At 38.4% G+C, this 17,451-nt stretch overlaps 1 protein-coding gene across 1 annotated transcript; it reads right to left on the bottom strand.

Moving 5' to 3' along the window:
• Positions 1-2,523: 2,523 nt before the first annotated feature.
• Positions 2,524-15,706, bottom strand: DMP1 (dentin matrix acidic phosphoprotein 1). The gene is made up of 6 exons (XM_032400768.1): positions 15,115-15,706; positions 9,876-9,950; positions 9,161-9,208; positions 6,991-7,023; positions 6,756-6,803; positions 2,524-4,870 (listed from the first exon to the last, which is right to left on the bottom strand). Exons 2-6 carry the CDS (start codon positions 9,927-9,929, stop codon positions 3,497-3,499), a joined length of 1,557 nt encoding a protein of 518 aa, XP_032256659.1. The 5' UTR covers positions 9,930-9,950; positions 15,115-15,706; the 3' UTR covers positions 2,524-3,496.
• Positions 15,707-17,451: the final 1,745 nt, after the last annotated feature.

Genomic DNA, 17,451 nt, shown 5'->3' with positions numbered 1-17,451 from the left:
CAGCAGGACTCCACAGAAACCAACTTGACTGTACTAATAATGTATTTAAAGAAAGAATGGGCCATTTAAAGAAGAGTGGATTAACCCTAGTAAGCTTAGAAAATAAGGGTCACTGTGGCAAGACTTGATCGTGGCTCTTTGGAGTACTTTCCAGGAAAGAGTCAGCTTTCTAGTTTGAGTCCCAACTGTAAGGTTTTTCATGGAGCACCATAGATAACATCATCTTATTTTAGCCCAGTGCTGTTAAGCATTCGTGCCACGTAGCTCTCATTTGTGTTCTCATTTATGCTCATCTCATAGCCTTTAATTCTTATTCTTCCCATTATAAACTAAAAATTGATTTCTGATTGTGATTTGGCTTCTCAAGTGGACTCATCCATTATAGACTTCAGTGAGGAACTCCATGAGAAAACTTACACACCTTCAAAGCTAAAGCCCCAGTCCAGTCAGCTTTCCTTTGGATAATATTTTTATACCACTTTTGATTGCAAAATAGACCAGTGTCTATACCTAGTACATAAAATGAGTCGATGAGAACTTAAAACTCTCCCACATCTGCCTAAGTTGATTTCTATCACCAACATAGCTAAAATTCTTATCATTATTCTTCCTTCTAAAAGTCCTGTTAGTTAACTTGGTAAAGGGATTATATGACCTAGGAACACTGCTAAACTTAAAACCTAAGGTTATGAGTTTGAGTTGATTAGGCATTTTGTTTGCAAGTCACAAAGACTGACTCAGTTTGTCTCAACAAAGGTGAGTGTATTGGAAGGATACAAGTGGCACTTAAAAAGAAGGAACATCATAGGAATCCAAGAAGGCCTAGTGGGCAATAGAAGAGTCAAGATCCAAGCATGAGAGCAAGAGGACTATGATTTTGCTTCTCAGCATTGAGAGCTCAATAATTTTCAATTTTGTGCTTCACCATTAATGGACTCTCTCTAATGGCTATTTCTGGCTCTCTGTGTATTCCCTTCTGTTTTTGTTTTGATTACTTGTTGACATCTATCTTCATAAATATTCAAATATTCACAGAGGGAAATTCATATTAGACCTCAAGCCACTGTCATTTATGTTCAGGCAGAGCCTTTGCAACATGTCTCATCTGAGGCTGCTAGCCAGCCTATAGGCAAGTGCCCTGGGGTCAGGTTCTCATCAGTACAATCACCTATCGTGAGGCAGGGCAGTTGAATGGTTAGAAGCTGATCACCTATGCCTCAGACACCCAGGAGGTCCAAACATGGGATAGTTCTCCTTATAAGAAGCTGTGGGTTGGCAGGAACCTATAGGTTAATAAAGCCAGATAATTAATCCATAGAGCCAGAGAACTCAAATGTAAGTATGTGGATGGGCTACATCAGAATCTCCTGGGATCCTTCTAAAAATGGAGAATTCTGGGTTTCACTCTAGACCTACTAAATTAAAATCTCAAGGGATGGGATTAGAGAATATATATTTATTCTCTAAGTGACCACAGCTTTGACATTGTGAGGGAATGGAACCATGTGAAGGATGGGAAGGATCAGACTGAAGGTTAGAAAGTCTTCCTGGGGGCACCTGGGTGGCTCAATCAGTTAAGCATCTTGACTCTTGATTTCAGTTGGGGTCATGATCTCAGGGTTGTGATACAGAGCCCTTCGTTGGGCTCTGCACTGGGCATGGAGTGTGCTTGGGATTCTCTCTCTCCCTCTACCCCTCCCCACCTCACGCATGCACGCATGCACACTCTCTCAAAAAAATTGAATGAATGAATGAATAAAAGAAAGTCTTCCTGATTCTCTTAATAAATTTGTAGGGGAATTCTAATGTACTATAGTGGAATTGTGGCTAAAAACACATCTGAAAAGTAAAAGTGCTGAGGTGTGATAATTTCTTACAAAGAATTTAAAATTGTAAGGAATATGTTTCCCTGTAGATTCTAGAGTTTACACAAATGACAGTCTGAGAGACCAACAAAAACTAATGTTAAACTCAACCACCATGAACTTTTGGGATGGCCTTAAGCAATGTTGAGAGCTTGCTTCATTTTCTTTTTTCCTTATCTATAACAGGTATATTTGGTAAAATATCATAAACAACGTATAAAGGAATTTTTTCAAAATGCTACCTGAATTATAAATAAAATTTTCATGAAATAGGGGCGCCTGGGTGGCTCAGTCGTTAAGCGTCTGCCTTCGGCTCAGGTCATGATCCCAGGGTCCTGGGATCGAGCCCCGCATCGGGCTGCCTGCTCCGCGGGAAGCCTGCTTCTCCCTCTCCCACTCCCCCTGCTTGTGTTCCCTCTCTCGCTGTCTCTCTCTGTCAAATAAATAAATAAAATCTTTAAAAAAAAAAAAAAAAATTTTCATGAAATAATTTAAGAAAATCTTTTATTTTAATGGAAGAAAGGAAACTATTCTTTAATGCTTTAAAGGAAGAGTGATTTAATACAGATATTTCCTAATAATATTACTATAAAAATAAACACATACTTCTTCTAGATATTATCTTTATTACAAAACATATTTTATGTTGAGGTAACATTTCAAAGGATATTTGGCAAAAATCAATTGAATTCTATATACACAATTTCATTATGTGCAACATATGTAAAGGACTCAGAGAATAATTTTTTCTAGCATTGCACATAGACTGATTTTAGAAAAAAAATAAAGCTAAAAGTTATCTATTTAAAGAGGGATTTCTTTCTACTCTTCTCCCCCACCCAGTCTTCCATATCATATCACCAGTGGTGAGTGAGGCACTGTTCATGAGAGTTCCACAAAAAGCATCAAAAAGGGTAAGTTACTTGAAAACAAAGTTTTGTTTATCCAGAATACCTCACTGTGCCATAATTTGAAAGTGCTTTCCAAAACTAAATACTGAATCATATAGGATTCTCTATTGCTTATCCCAAGAATGAACAGAATTCTCTTGTCTTCAATGGAGAAATCTTATGCAGTGCTCCAACTCTAGTGTCTTTTCTGCTGTGAAGCCCTCCCGGATTTTCCAAGGCAAAGTTGGGCCCATCTTCTGTGCTCCCATATATTTTGTTCATACCTCCTACAGCACTTACCACACTGCATTGTAATAATTCTTGTTTCTCTCATATGTATCCCTGTTTAGCTTTTTAAGTTTATTTATCCCTCTATAAGCTCCTCAGGAGCAAGAAACAAGCCTTAAGCTTCTTTATATCCCAGCACCTAGCACAGTGCATGGTACATAATAGAACCTCAATAACTGTTATGTTAATGAGTTAGCAACTATTTCAGGTGTGAAGCTATAATGCACATCTTTCCTTGCTTCCAGTCTCATTGAGTGTGTTCTGGTGTCCTCTGACAGTATTTAAACCCCTATAAATTGGTGACACCCTAGAAACAAATATATCCAGCATTTCCTTTCAGAAAGAAGTGGCCTCTGTTTGTCCTTCTGATAAAAAAAACAATAAATTATTGTTATAATGATTTCCCTGTTCTCCAACTCCGAAGCTGAGAGCCACTTCTTGGGAAAGTTGTTGCTAATAGCCATCTTGGCAGTCATTGTCATCTTGATCCCCAATGGGTTTGTTGTGATAAGTATCAACTGTTAATTTTCTGCTTTCTATCTCAGTGTTTTTTGAGTGGCCATCTTCTTCACTGCTTGATTCGCTCTCAGTAGAGTTGCTGTCTTCTTTTGATTTGCTGCTGTCCTGAGAATCACTGGCATCATCTTCCTCAGACTGGCTGTCCTGCTCAGACTGGCTTTCTTCACTCTGGCTCTCTGCTGAGGCACTGTGAGACTGGAGGCCCTCCTGGCTAGAACTGTTCTCCTCCTCAGTGGACTCTGGGCTCTCCTCTGAGTCTTTGAGGCTTTCACTGGATTCACTGTCAGCTTGCTCCTCTGTGGATTCACTTTCTGAACTGGAGGGTTTATTCAAGCTATTCTCTTCACTGGAGTCACTATCTTCCTGATCTTCTGAGTGACTGGTGGTGTTATCTGGGTTGTCACCCCTGGGCTCACTCACTGCCTCTTCCTGAGATTCACTACTATTTTCCTGAGATGGCAGATCAACCTCTTGACTAGACTCACTACTGGGGTCTTGTACATTTTGACTGTCTTCTTGAGACTGAGTCTCCTCACTCTCTTCTAGAGATTCACTCTCGCTGTTTTCCCTGGATTGGCTGAGGCCAGCTTCTTTGGAGTTGGTGTTTTCTGTTGAGTCACTCTTGATTTCTTCCATTGTGTTGCTATCATCAAGCTCACCTATATCGTCTTCCTCAGAAATACGGGACTTTCTGAAAATTTTCCTCCTGAGATACTCCACTGATTGGCTGTCACCTGAATCCTGAGTGCTTGCTTGCTCATCACTGTTTCCTTTCGATTCTTCTGATTTGACACTAGCACTGTTCATTCTGGAGTTGCCTCTGTCACTCCTGATAATGTCTGGATCATCATTCTGCATTTCTTCATCACCAAACTCAGAGCCATCCCCATGGCTACTATCCCCTTCACTGCCTCCTCCCACCCAGTACTCCTCACTCTCACTCTCTTGAGCAGAGTCACCTCTCTCAGGCCTGCTGTTCACCTCATCCTCATTGTCAAGGTCCCTGCTCTCACTGGTGGTATCTTGGGTACTGTCTTCTCCTTGCAGGGCACTATCTTCCCTGGATTGTGTGACTTCGGCTGAGTCCTCATTACTTTTGAGTCTGGAGTTTCCTCCTTGTCTCTCTTCAGGTCCTGGGCCATTGTCATCATCACCAAAAGTGTCATCTCCACTGTCATCTTCATCATCATCTTTATCATCTCCTTCTTTTCCTCCACTCCTAGAGAGGCCATCAGCTGCCCTGTGCATATTTTGATGATCATCAAGGCCCTCCTCTGATTCAGCACTGTCACTGGGGTCTTCATTTGCCTGAAGTTTGGGGTTAACAAACATGGTCAGTACTCCAGGAGCTGATATAGAGGGTGTTATCTATTCTCCTCCTGCTTTTTTCTTATGTCCCTCCTTCTAATCCATGCTCAGTTTTCCTGCTCAATAACATGTCTACCAGAGGTTAAAGAGGAAAGTAGAGGAGTTGAAACTCAAGTCATTCCATTTTATATAGGCACAATTCATTCAGTGCTACAGAAACTTTCTTAAAAAGCTCTGTAGAAATCACATTCATGAAACTCAAATCATATTGTAAGTCTGATTCCTGGAAGAAACTCTCAGAGAATTTTTTTTTTTTTTTTTTTTTTTTTGGTACATTAAAGAGATGTTTGAAATACTCATCAAATTGTTTGGCTTAAAACAGTTTTTAAAATCTTTAAAACAGATTTTAAAATGACCCAAATATTTTTTTCTTATCAACTCTGGGGGAAGGGGGGGGATGTACTAGGGCAGTAGAATGAAACTTTTAGCTAAAATGAAAGTAAAATATTGTGGTAAGATATACATCTCACCCATACCATATTTATACTTCATTCACACTGGCAGAGGGTTGCCTGTAGAAGGTTTAGCTAGGAGACTGCAACTAGTGGGACCACCAGGAAGGCTTAGTTCTAAGTGTGAGCTCAGAGAGATTATCCCCGTAAGTCAAACAATTGGAAGCACTACACAGATAAGGAAGGATAGTGAGTCTTCATTCATTATGCTATGGAAAAATCTGCTCTCTTTACCATACCCCATAGCAGAGCATTCTTGCTGACTTTGTTTTTATTTTTCCACTTGTCCCTACTGATCAATATCTGACTTTGCAGTTGGGAGTACATAATGATGACATCTCCTCCCGTTGCTAGAGTTTACACTGGTATGCTGGAACTAAGCATCTTTTTAGCTCCCCATACCTCAAAAGGCACATATTGCACCCTTCTCAAGCAGGTACTATTATTCTCATTTGAGAGCTCGGAGAATATTAAGGCAATAAATCATAACATCTCCAGAAAACATCCCCAATTCTATGCTTATAAATTCCTAGAATGTTCCTCAGACAAACCTTTAGTAAACAGTGGTAAAAGACTAATAATTCATCTTCCAACTGGTTGAGTATAGAATACAACATGGATCAAAGCTTCAAGGAGAAACCTGGTTCCTGGAATCTCTGGAGCCCCACGGGTTTGAGTTTCATCAAAATGATAGGACAGCCAAGAAAGTAATGACATTTAGTCTTGGGAAAATGAAAAAAAAAAAAAAAAGAGTGCACACAAAAGAGAAAGAAAACCAATTTTTTTCTTAAAGGATTATAATTATAAGTCAGCTTTTCTTATTACGAGGGTCACCACTGAGACTGTTTTAAAGACAAATCATTACTAAAAAAGCTGTTTCAGTAAAGTTTCTTCAGGGCTTTCCTACTTTCTGCTCCAACAAGATCCTTGACATGGAGGAGATCTCTACGCCCAGCAGGTACTTCATGTTAGCCAGGAAGCTTTCTCTGTCTGATCTGAACTGCTCCAATTGTAAAAGCAGTATTTTAGAGTGATAAATGAGCTATTACTTGTCTAGCATAGTCTAGGACCATTTGTGTGTGTGTGTGAGTGTGTGTATGTGTGTGTGTGTGTGTGTGTGTTCTTTTTAACTAGAGGACATCTGGGGCCACAATGTCTATAATCTGGCCCCAGTGATAAATATGGAATGAACAGCATGTCCACATCTGAATTCTCCCACTCATTTTTCTCTTCTTACTTTATGGGATGATTTAGCTAGCATAACCAATGGTTAGAAAATATTACATTTAGAATGGTTGCAGGTAATTTAATCTAACATCATTTCCTTTGATTCCTAAGTAGCCTGAAAAGTTAAGAAAGGTCTGTTTAATTACCTGTTCCTTGGAGCTAACTTTACTTTCTTCTGATGACTCACTGCTCTCCTAAAAGGAAAAAAAAAAGTTGTTTATTTTTCCTTTTAGCAATTCCCAAGGAAAGAAAAATATGATACACATAAATTGCTTGCGGTTTGGATTTACTGCTGTCCAAATGGCCTAAGGTGATGAGAAGAGTGTTAAAGTAAATTTACTGTATGAGGTGTTTATAACAAAAATTGAATGAGATAGTTACCAAAGGTGGTGTTGGTGTCTGTGCCAAATGACCCTGTAAAAAAAGGAAGGAAAAGAAGTTACTCCTTTAGAGACGGATCATGTCTTGCAGATATTTAAAATAATTTTAGTTGATTTTTTTTAGTTTCTTGATACAGAGTTTACGTTTACATGAGTAATAATGACATTTTATGGTGAAATGGCTAAAAAGAGAATGTGAGATGGCCTAGAAAGATCTTGTTATCTAAAAGACGTAGAAGATCGTTGTGTTTCTGATATTCACTTAGAGAAAAACATACTTTCTTTGAAGTTGGTTGTTTGTACAACCTAGATAAAATGTAACATAGGAAAAAAAAAAACAGCATTGGAATTTAGAACCCAGATTTAAGTCTCAATTAGCTCCTTGGTTTTGGTTTTAGCCCTGAAAACCAACTGTCTTGGTTTTAGTGCTGAAATTCACATGTTCCAGGAAACCCCGAAGTCTTGGATAAACTGTGATGTTTGGTCACTCTATGCGAATCTGGGCAATTCACTTCACCTTTCCAACGTCAATTTCTTCTTCATAAATTAAGAATATTAGCAACCACTGTGCATACTCCATAGAGTTACTGTGAGGACGAAATTGGAAGCATCTTGAGAACTATTTAATATGATATAAACTAAAGAAATAATCCATTTTGAGAATATCACATTATAAAATTCAGCGATAGATAAAACTGAATTGAGAAAGCCATTAAACCTTTCTCGAATCGCATAAGATCACACACACACACACACACACGAAACTGAGTCTGAAACTTAATTAGGCATCGTTCTGATTTATTTCACTTTTTTTTGATCTTATAAGAACTCTTAAGATTGCCTGTGCCACCTCTGGTGCCTTCTCCGCATCTACACTCCCCCTTCCCCGGAAGCACAGCAAGATCCCAAAATCCCTTTTGGTTCAAAGCTGCTGAGCCATGAGTGTGAAGACCTGAGGTGCAGAGAAAAGCAGGGAGGAGCTGCTATCAGCGTGTCTTCAACAAGCCTCCCAGCACGTGAGGCAGGGGTGTCTCCCCAGAGGAAGGAGCTCTGATCACTTAGTCTTTGCCCTGTGACAGTGCAAGCAGGCACAATGGCAGACTCTCAGAGAGAACTCCGTCAGTTATCATTTGGAATTAAGGGCTAGGAGGGAGCGAGACATTGGTATTTTTCTCATACCAAAGCTAGACTTGAGAACCTAACGTGTTTGTGGTACTCTTAGAGTCTTCGGTTCAATGAGAGAGAGGATCTATAGTGGCTGCTTTTCAATTAACCAGCCGAAGGACATCTCTGATGAGAGTTCATCTGAGAAATGCTGCAAGGCCAATTCCAATCTCAGGCAGGGACAGAACCCCATCTCAAGCCTCTGACATTGTCTGGCAACTGCTAATAATGTTGTGCCCAAGCTGCAGTGTATGCAAAAGCCAGCAGGTAACAAGGTCATGAACAAAACACTCTGACCTAGCATAAGATTTTAAGCCTTCCTTGTAGTTTCAATCTTGAGAACCTGTTGCCCTCCTAGACTTGGCCCCTTCCTGAGAGGGATATAACACCCTAATAAGAGAATGTGGATTCTGGAGCCAGAGTGACCTAGGTTTAAAGTCTGGCTCTAACACTTACCACATAACCGAAACAGACTAGGTTACTCTCTGTGTCTCAGTGTTCTCTTGTAAAGCACATAAAACAGCCTAGCAATGGAGTTCTTGAGAATTAGTAACTGTTGGGTTATTCAGAGTTAACACTCAATCAACATTAGCTATTATTCCAGAGACTCTAGTATCCTCTCATTCTTCTGTCTTTTCTCACTTTCCAGGACTTGACCTCCTGCCTGCCAGACATCTCCTGGTAAACAGATTTCTAGTCCTAATCCTTTAAAAGCAGCCTTGGTTCACTGTCATCCCTTCCCTTCCACTACTGCGGACATCATTATGAAAATAAAGCTAAAGGGAAAAAAAAGCCTCCTCACTAAATTATACTACTAAGTTGAAGTTGAAGCATTATATGAACTAAATTTTTTCACATGAACTAGAAATTATAGCCCTTACTACCTATATCTTAGGTTATTAAGGTATTCCTTAAATCATTAGCAGTTTCAATATTTGTGGTGGAGTTAATATATTTAATAATATATTAAATTAAAAATATTTTTTAAAAACCTTATTTCTACTCACCTTCCATTCTTCAGAGCTCTCAGATTCAGTATTTTGATACCTGGCTACCTAGAAAATTTAGTACACAGGGTTAACTCACAGAGAAATTTCCAAGGCAGTAGCTAGTAACACTTTACATATGTAGGAGCAGTGATGGTCAAATTTCAGCATGAATTAGAATCAGCTGGAGACCTTTTAAACCACAGATTGCCCCATCCCTAGAGAGTCCGGCTCAGTAGGTCTGAGGTAGGACCCAAGAATTTACATTTCTAACAAAATTCTAGTTGATGCTGATGCTGCTGGTTGGAGGATGACACTTTGAGAACCACTGCTGATGAAGAAAAATGAGAATCATAGCTATATGATTGAACAGAATAAGGAATAACTCAGATAATTTTTTTTTTGAAGATTTTATTTATTTGACAGAGAGATAGCAAGAGCAGGAACACAAGCAAGGGGTGTGGGAGAGGGAGAAGCAGGCTTCCCGCGGAGCAGGGAGCCCGATGCGGGGCTCGATCCCAGGACCCTGGGATCATGACGTGAGCCAAAGGCAGACGCTTAATGACTGAGCCATCCAGGTGCCCCTCGGATAATATTTTAAAGCAAACAGCTTCCTAAGAAACTACTGTTTTCATCTGACTAGAACTTATACAGGCACCTTGGCTTATAGCCAATTAACATTGTGGAATTTTAGGTATCAAAGGTTTATTTCATATATCCCTACCCTGATACTTACTGGAAGAGCACAGGACAACCCCCAAAGGAACATAAGCAGGATGCTGGTCTTCATAGCTGGGTGTGACACCTCTACCTGTGATAAGGACAGAAGATGTTTTCCTCTATGCTAAAGAAATATAGAAGTTTTAACTTTTTAACAGTTTCTTCCTATTAAAAAACACAACTTGTCCTAATGTCCATCAACTGATGAATAGATAAATAAAAGGTACTGCATTCATACAATGGAATATTATTCAGCCATAAAAAAGAATGAAGTACTGATACATGCTACAAAGTAGAGGAACCTTGAAAACATTATACTGAGTGAAAGAAGCCAGACACAAAAGACCACATATTGTTTGACTACAGTTATATAAATTGTCCAAAATAGGCAAATCTATAGAGACAGAAAGTAGGTAAGTGTTTTGCCCAGGGTTGGAAGAGATGGGAGTTTGGGAATGACAGTTAAGGGGTGAATTTTGGAGGTGATGAAAGTGTTCTAAAATTGATTTTGGTGAAGGTTGCACAACTCTGTGCAATGGCTAAAAATTATTGAACTGTACACTTCAGGTTTGTAAAGTGTATATTGAATTATATCTCAATAAACAGGTTAAAAAGAAACTTTACTTCTAAGAGATAAATTGGAAACATTTCAATGAGGAGGTCTATAAGCACTTCTTCCCTAACACATAAAATATGATAAATGGAGGAACAAGTAAAGAAAGAGGAATAGAGAAATTTCTGACCAATCACTTTTATGGTAATTATGCACCTTAGTGTGGCACAGCAACCTGGCAAATATACACATAACACAAAATTTAGTGATACCATTGATAGGTCATCTACATTTGTCTACACACACACACACACAGACACAAAGTGCTTCTCATTCACATTTATAACTTCATAATATTTAGACAAAATAGAATGGTTCTGCGCTTTTTTTTCTTGATCTGAAGTATGGCAGGCTTCATATTACAACTCCAGAAAGCTCTTCATATCTACTCTGCTACAGTTGGTCATACATTATACACAGATTGTGCTGAATTCTTTTAAATGTCACTCATGTCACTGAAGGATCTCGGGAAGATAAGACGTTTGGGATATACTTGTGAATCATGCTGAGTAAAACCTACCAAATCAAACTGTATTTTCCTGGATGGTGGCTTCATTTCACACTTCAAGAACTGGTGATTTGGAAAACAACTTGTTCTATATCTAAAATAGATGTACTACATGCTAATGTAAAAAGTTACTGAAATGATTTAAAGGGAAGATAATTTGCCCTGCACTTGTAAGCCCTGTGGCTGCCCTAACCAGTTTGTCAGATGGACTTCCAGACATTTTGTGAAAAATGCTGCAAGTTTATTTCAGACTTCAGTTTTGTTTTTAAGGTGCTGCAAATGATTTTAACCTCTGATCTAGAAAATAAGAATACACTGCTCACTAATGTCTGAATATGCTGAACAGTGCCTATAACATGGCTCCAGAAGTCATTTGATCTTATTTTTTTAATTTATTCAAGAAAACAGTAGAAATCCTAAGAAGACTGAGAATGTTCCTCATTTCTACTTTCGTACAGCCCAAATGGCCCAATAGATTTCTCATTTTATATCATGAACATTATCGTACTTCAACATAGTTATTTTTCATTCATATTATTTTCTTTATTCTGATTCAACATAGTTCATATTAGTCCTTGTATTTTGATATTTTTATTTCTTTTTCAAATCTTCTGCCTAATATTAACAGGAAAAACATAAAAGTGCTCAACTGCATCTAAAACAAGCCTAATTTAAAAAGATATTACTTCTGAAAGAAACCAGAATATTTTACATCCTAAAATATGCCTTGACATAATTATTTTGAGCTGAAGGCCCTTGAGAAACAGCAGATGCAAGAAAGATGCTCTAATCCTCCTTTTTATTCCTGAAAGCAGGAAACTCCCATGTGAAAGGTGGCTTCCCTGTACCCAGAGGAGGGAAGACATTCTCATCCTCAGAGATAAGGGGTCAAGGCTGAGAGAAATCTGTACAAACAAACCTTGTTAAACTAATCCTATCTTCCCAATCACTTCCCTACAATTTACTGCCCCAGCCCAAACCCTTCTGTCTTATCAGTTCTTCACAGAGGTATTGTTTCTTTATCTAAAAGGTAAAAAAAAGTGGGGCACCTGGGTGGCTCAGTCGGTTAAGCGGCTGCCTTCAGGTCAGGTCATGATCTCAGGGTCCTGGAATCGAGTCCTGCATCAGGCTCCTTGCTCAGTGGGGAGCCTGCTTCTCCCTCTGCCTGCAGCTCTCCCTTCTCGTGCCCTCTCTCTCTCTCTCTCTGACAAATAAAAATCTTAAAAAAATAAATTAATTAAAAAAAATAAAAGGTAGAAAAGCTTTCTACTCTGGTCACTCCTTCAGGTCTTCATTCTCTTATGAAGGCTATCATCTGCATGTAAAAATTTTAATAAAACTTATGTGCTTTTCTCCTGTTAATCTGACTTATGTCAGTTTAATTCTTAGGCCCAGTGAAGACGCTACGAGAGTAGAGGAAAATTTTTCCTCGCCTCTATTTCTCCTTAGTTCCCACAATCAAAACTTTTTGTTTTTTTAAGTTCTTAGGTCCATTTCTTAAGGAAAGCAAAGTTTCCTCTAAATATGATACTCTCAACTGCATGCCATTGGTTTTGTCATCACAGGTCAAATGAAAATTAGGCTGTTCACCATTTTAATTTTCAAACTGAAACTTGAATAAGGTGGTAATCTCATGATGTTCTGAAAGCTAGCAGTATTTCAGACTTGATACAAGGCCAGTAAATACTGAGTTCTCCTCTTGGTTTTTTGTTTTTTTTTTTTTTTTTCTTTTTTATTAAAAAAAAAAAAAAAAAAAAAAAATTAGGTGATACACTACACTAAAGAATGTTGGGCTTTTTACAAAGGAAATGTGTGCTTCCAGCATTCAAGTTTCTTAGGGATGGAATATTATGAAACATAAAAGAAATGCAGTAACTTGTTTGTGCTTCTAAAAATACCATTTAGCGCCCTAAGTGGTGCTAAATGGATACAGCAGTAATTTCCCAAACTAAAATAAAAGATACCCTGGGGTCCTAAAAGAGCTGAAGTTGCCTCTCATAGAATATAGTCGGCCATTGAGCATTAAAGGAAGTCAGATCTTAAACCCTATATTAGGCTTTCAATTAGTATTTTTAGAAGAAGAATTATGCTTTTGTGAAGTGTATTCCAAATGAAAGCTGCAAACGTTTATAAACTTTGTAACTACCATCCTGGAAAGGGTAGAAGCAGATATGCGGTAGCCCATATGCGGTAGCTCTATTCTGAATAATAAATTAGCAAAATAGCTACAGGCCTTCTTGAAAGAGTTCAGTCCAGAACCCCAAGTTCTTTTTTGGTGATTGGTAAATGTAATTTCTACATTGTACATGCTGTCATTCTACAGTGAAAGCATGTGACAAAAAGAAATCAGTAACCTCAACTTGTGTTCCACCTGCTTGAAGGACAGTGGATATAAAAGATTTTCAACTTTTCTCATTTTTTCCCCAGAGTTGAAAAGACTCAAAATATTTAAGATCTGAAATAGGGAATTGCAGTCTCTCTCTGGCTACTCTCAAATATAGCCAGAAATTCTTTGTGCTTTCAAGAAAGGAGACTTGTTCTGAAATTTCCTCCAAGTTAAGGTTCACTTGTAAAGTATATATCTTCTTTTACGTAAACTGAAATGAAAGCAGTAAGCCAAAAGAAGGAAATAAAAGCTTGAAAAATCATAGGCTCATTTTATTATGTTTGATTTGCTTATTCATTATGTTGATTAAACAACTTAGTGTTGTTATCTTCAATAATACAAATGAACAATATATCCATCCATTAGCAGTCAACAAATACTTACTGAGAATATCCTGTGAGCCAGGCACTGTTCTAGGTGCTGAGTGTACAGTAGTGTGTAATAATGATAATTAGCTGGTCCTACAAAAGTAAAATTATCCAAACCCAACTAACCAGAACCTCCATTAGCTAGGACTTGTTTCATTACTACTCTTTGAAAATAAAATGGAATTTGGCCAGGATATGAATTCTATCAGGAATTCAGAACACCAAACAAATAAGGCAATAAAAATATCCAATCCTTCCAATTGTAATTGTCTTAAGTCAGTTATAATCAATCCCACATCATATGCCTTCAACCATAGTAAAATAACTCCAAGGTGCCCTAAAATTCAACATAGATTTGGAAGGCCTCTAAGCATCTGAGGCACATTGGTCCACATTACCATTTTGGGGTAGGTAAGTGGACTGATGCTTTTAGAAAATTGTTTGTTCACACATTTTAACCAACCACATCAAAGTAGGATAGTCTATTTGACCCTCAGGTACACAGAAAGCATGGTTCACTAGAAGTTACTGTTCCTAAAGAAGACTGGTTGCTTGAAGTATTGCTATGACATGTGGGATTTTCTAGATGTAATAGAGAAAGCATTACCTGACCACAATGCCCATTTTCCATTATGGAAGACAGACACTTATGATATAGATGAAGTGGAATAAATGCAGCAAATAAAAATATGGATTGGAGTATATATATTCTTAGTCTTCTACATTAGAAAGTGTTTTTAAAAGACAGTTATATTCAACATCTTATTGAATTCTGACTGCGAGGCATCATGGTAACATGAATGCCTATGTAAACATACAAAAGCATTGTAATTATCACATCCTTGGTTTATTTCAGTGGTCTTAGCATCTTAGTTACTCAGTCCATAATGGGTATTTTTGGGTACTATCTAGATGAATAGCATTAAATGGTTTTTAATTTAAAAGACCATATATTGGAAGTCCTGCCAGTCTAGTTTAGGTTCTTTCATAATATTTTGTAGGCCACGAACAACACTACATCCATGAAACCTAAATGTAAAAGTTTTATTTGTTTTGCTAATTAAAGCTAACCTTCAAAATTACTTTCCATCTGTCTCCTGTTCAGTAAACTCTTCCTTTCAGAAGTACTATACAGAGATCTAATTAAAGTAGTACAGAGAAAAACATCTGGCTCTGTTGACTTAACATGTCATTTTCATATCAATATTTGCTGTGGCATAAACAACAGGCACAAAAATGGGAATCATTTTAACCCAAGGCTCAGCTCTCTCCATCTTTCTCTGCATGGCATAATGCCTCTCAACATGTGTACATGTTTAATATTTTCCAAACATAGCAAAAATCATTTAAAAAGTTTTTTAAAAAATGAAAATTTCTTACCCTCTTCAGTTCACAAAGACTTTTCCCCAAAAGTCTCAACAATGAGGCTGAAGTTCTCACAGAGGAAATTTATGCCCAGTGAAGCCACTCTTGTGTTGATGTTCTGATGTTCACTTCTCTAATGGTGCAGGAATTTAAACTCTACTTCAGCTCTTCATAGCCAATCAACCTCAGGCTGGGGGTGACTGACATCACAAGGTGTCACCAGGACTCCAGTACACCCACACTTCCTCCAACTTGCAGAGGCAGATTTTCCCTAAAAAGCTCTTGTGGTTCCCAAATGACTAGACTAGTTTCCATTAAATTGAAGATCTTCCGAAAGCTTTATTTTGATTTCTAAATATATGTCATTCACATCCATGCAGCCTTATGAGCATTATAAACAATGACAATGTCTTCCGCCCACTGATAGATCCCAGCAGACACATGGATGGGAAAAGGAGAGTCAAGGAGTGGGTAGCAAGTTTCCTGTTAATGTACATTTCCAGGTTGGACATGAAGAACCTCCTAAAATACTAGATTTGCCTAAATTGTTGGTGTTGAGAATATGAGAATAATATGAGAATATTAATATGAGAACATTATCCTTTCCCTTCTCATCTTTTACAACCGCTACTACTTCTCTCCTTTTCCCCTCATCTCCCTACCCCCATATACACACAAAGGTCTAAAATTCTTAGTAATCTAATGAAGTGTTACAGAATTCTGTGGTGATTGGAAATGTTAAAGCACCACTCTAAGTAACTTACGTTTTTAACCAAAAATAATTAAATCTAACACTGCATTATTCCCTCCAACTGCTTGCCACATTTTGGATTTAACTCTAGTGACTCTTTGAAATCAGAATCGGATTAAGGGGAAGCCTAGTTGGGTGGCATACAGAGAAACCAATTTCCAAGAGACTCTGCCATCACTGAAAATGTAATGAAACAGATAAAATAGTATTTACCAGGGCTCTTCAGGGGGTGTACTGAAGATTGGTGTAGGGAGTAGGAAGTGAGTTAGCACCTTCCAAGGAGCATGCTCAAGTAACAATAGAATGACCACTGAACAACTGTTAAAAGAATATGTTACCAGGGGCACCTGGGTGGCTCAGTTGGTTAAGCATCCGACTCTTGATTTTGGCTCAGGTCATGATCTCAGGGTCATGAAATGGAGCCCCATATTGGGCTCCACGTTGGGCTCCATGCTGGGCATGGAACCATGCTGAAGATTCTCTCTCTCTCTTCCTCTCCCTTTACCCCTCCCCCCTCTAAAAAAATAAAAGAAAGAAAGAAAGAAAGAATATGTTACCAGAATTTAACTTCCTCAAGAGTGGGGATGTTTGCTTTGTTTACTAGTGTATACCCAGGGTCCTAATACCCAGGTTCCTGAGTCATAATAAGCACTCAGTAAATACTTTTATGAATGACTGAATAGATTGACTTTAAAACGGGCCAATTTATTAGTTTGTGCAGAACCCATATGACTCACTCTAACTTTTCTGAATGTGTTAATGATTGTTGGAATTTTTAATTGATACCCCTACCAACCTGATTCTAGAGAATTGGGGTATCCAACTTTATCAAGAAAACTAATACCAAATAATTGGACTTTTAATTTATTCAATGTGAACTGCAATGAGGTGGGAGGGGGCAAAAAATGAGGAGAAAGGAGTCTACTTTTATAAAAGGTTGATTAGAAGACCAGAGTTCATATGAGGAAGCTATAAATTTCCAATGTTGGGGCGCCTGGGTGGCTCAGTCGTTAAGCATCTGCCTTTGGCTCAGGTCATGATCCCAGGGTCCTGGGATCGAGCCCCGCATCGGGCTCCCTGCTCGGCGGGAAGCCTGCTTCTCCCTCTCCCACTCCCCCTGCTTGTGTTCCCTCTCTCGCTGTCTCTCTCTGTCAAATAAATAAATAAAATCTTTAAAAATAAATAAATAAATAAATAAATAAATTTCCAATGTTCCATTCTGGCTCTCAATTACACTGCCAGGTGGTTTTATAGGTCTTAACTGAGGTCTATCATAAAATAACCTTTTAATCTTATGTCAGAGTGGATTCTGGGAAGATTTTGGTGGAGGATGTTACAGGACATTATTTTAGAATCTCTCTAAATCCCTCCATAAAAATAGTGCAACTTGGGGTGCCTGGGTGGCTCAGTCAGTTAAGCATCCAACTCTTGATTTCAGCTCAGGTCACGATCTCAGGGTCCTGAGATGGAGCCCCATGTGGGCTCCACGCTCAACGGGGAGTCTGCTTGAGACTCTCTCTCCCTCCCTCTTTGCCCTTCCCCCCACTCTCGCACATGCTCTATGCTCTGTCTCTCTCAAGTAAATAAATCTTTTTTTAAAA

Source organism: Phoca vitulina, unplaced genomic scaffold, assembly GCF_004348235.1.
Source record: "Phoca vitulina isolate PV1807 unplaced genomic scaffold, GSC_HSeal_1.0 scaffold3, whole genome shotgun sequence".
Taxonomy (NCBI): Eukaryota; Metazoa; Chordata; class Mammalia; order Carnivora; family Phocidae; genus Phoca; species Phoca vitulina.
Note: the sequence above shows the minus strand (reverse complement) of the source record. Positions and strands in the feature narration are given on the sequence as shown.

What these genes read in the sequence shown, in the direction of transcription:
- DMP1 (XM_032400768.1), bottom strand. Translation starts at nt 9,929, where the DNA reads ATGAAGACCAGCATCCTGCTTATGTTCCTTTGGGGGTTGTCCTGTGCT. An exon ending in AGACACCAACACCACCTTTG is followed by an intron (nt 6,804 to 6,990) that starts GTAACTATCTCA and finishes TTTTCCTTTTAG; the next exon opens with GAGAGCAGTGAGTCATCAGA. An exon ending in AAGTTAGCTCCAAGGAACAG is followed by an intron (nt 4,871 to 6,755) that starts GTAATTAAACAG and finishes CCCAAACTTCAG; the next exon opens with GCAAATGAAGACCCCAGTGA.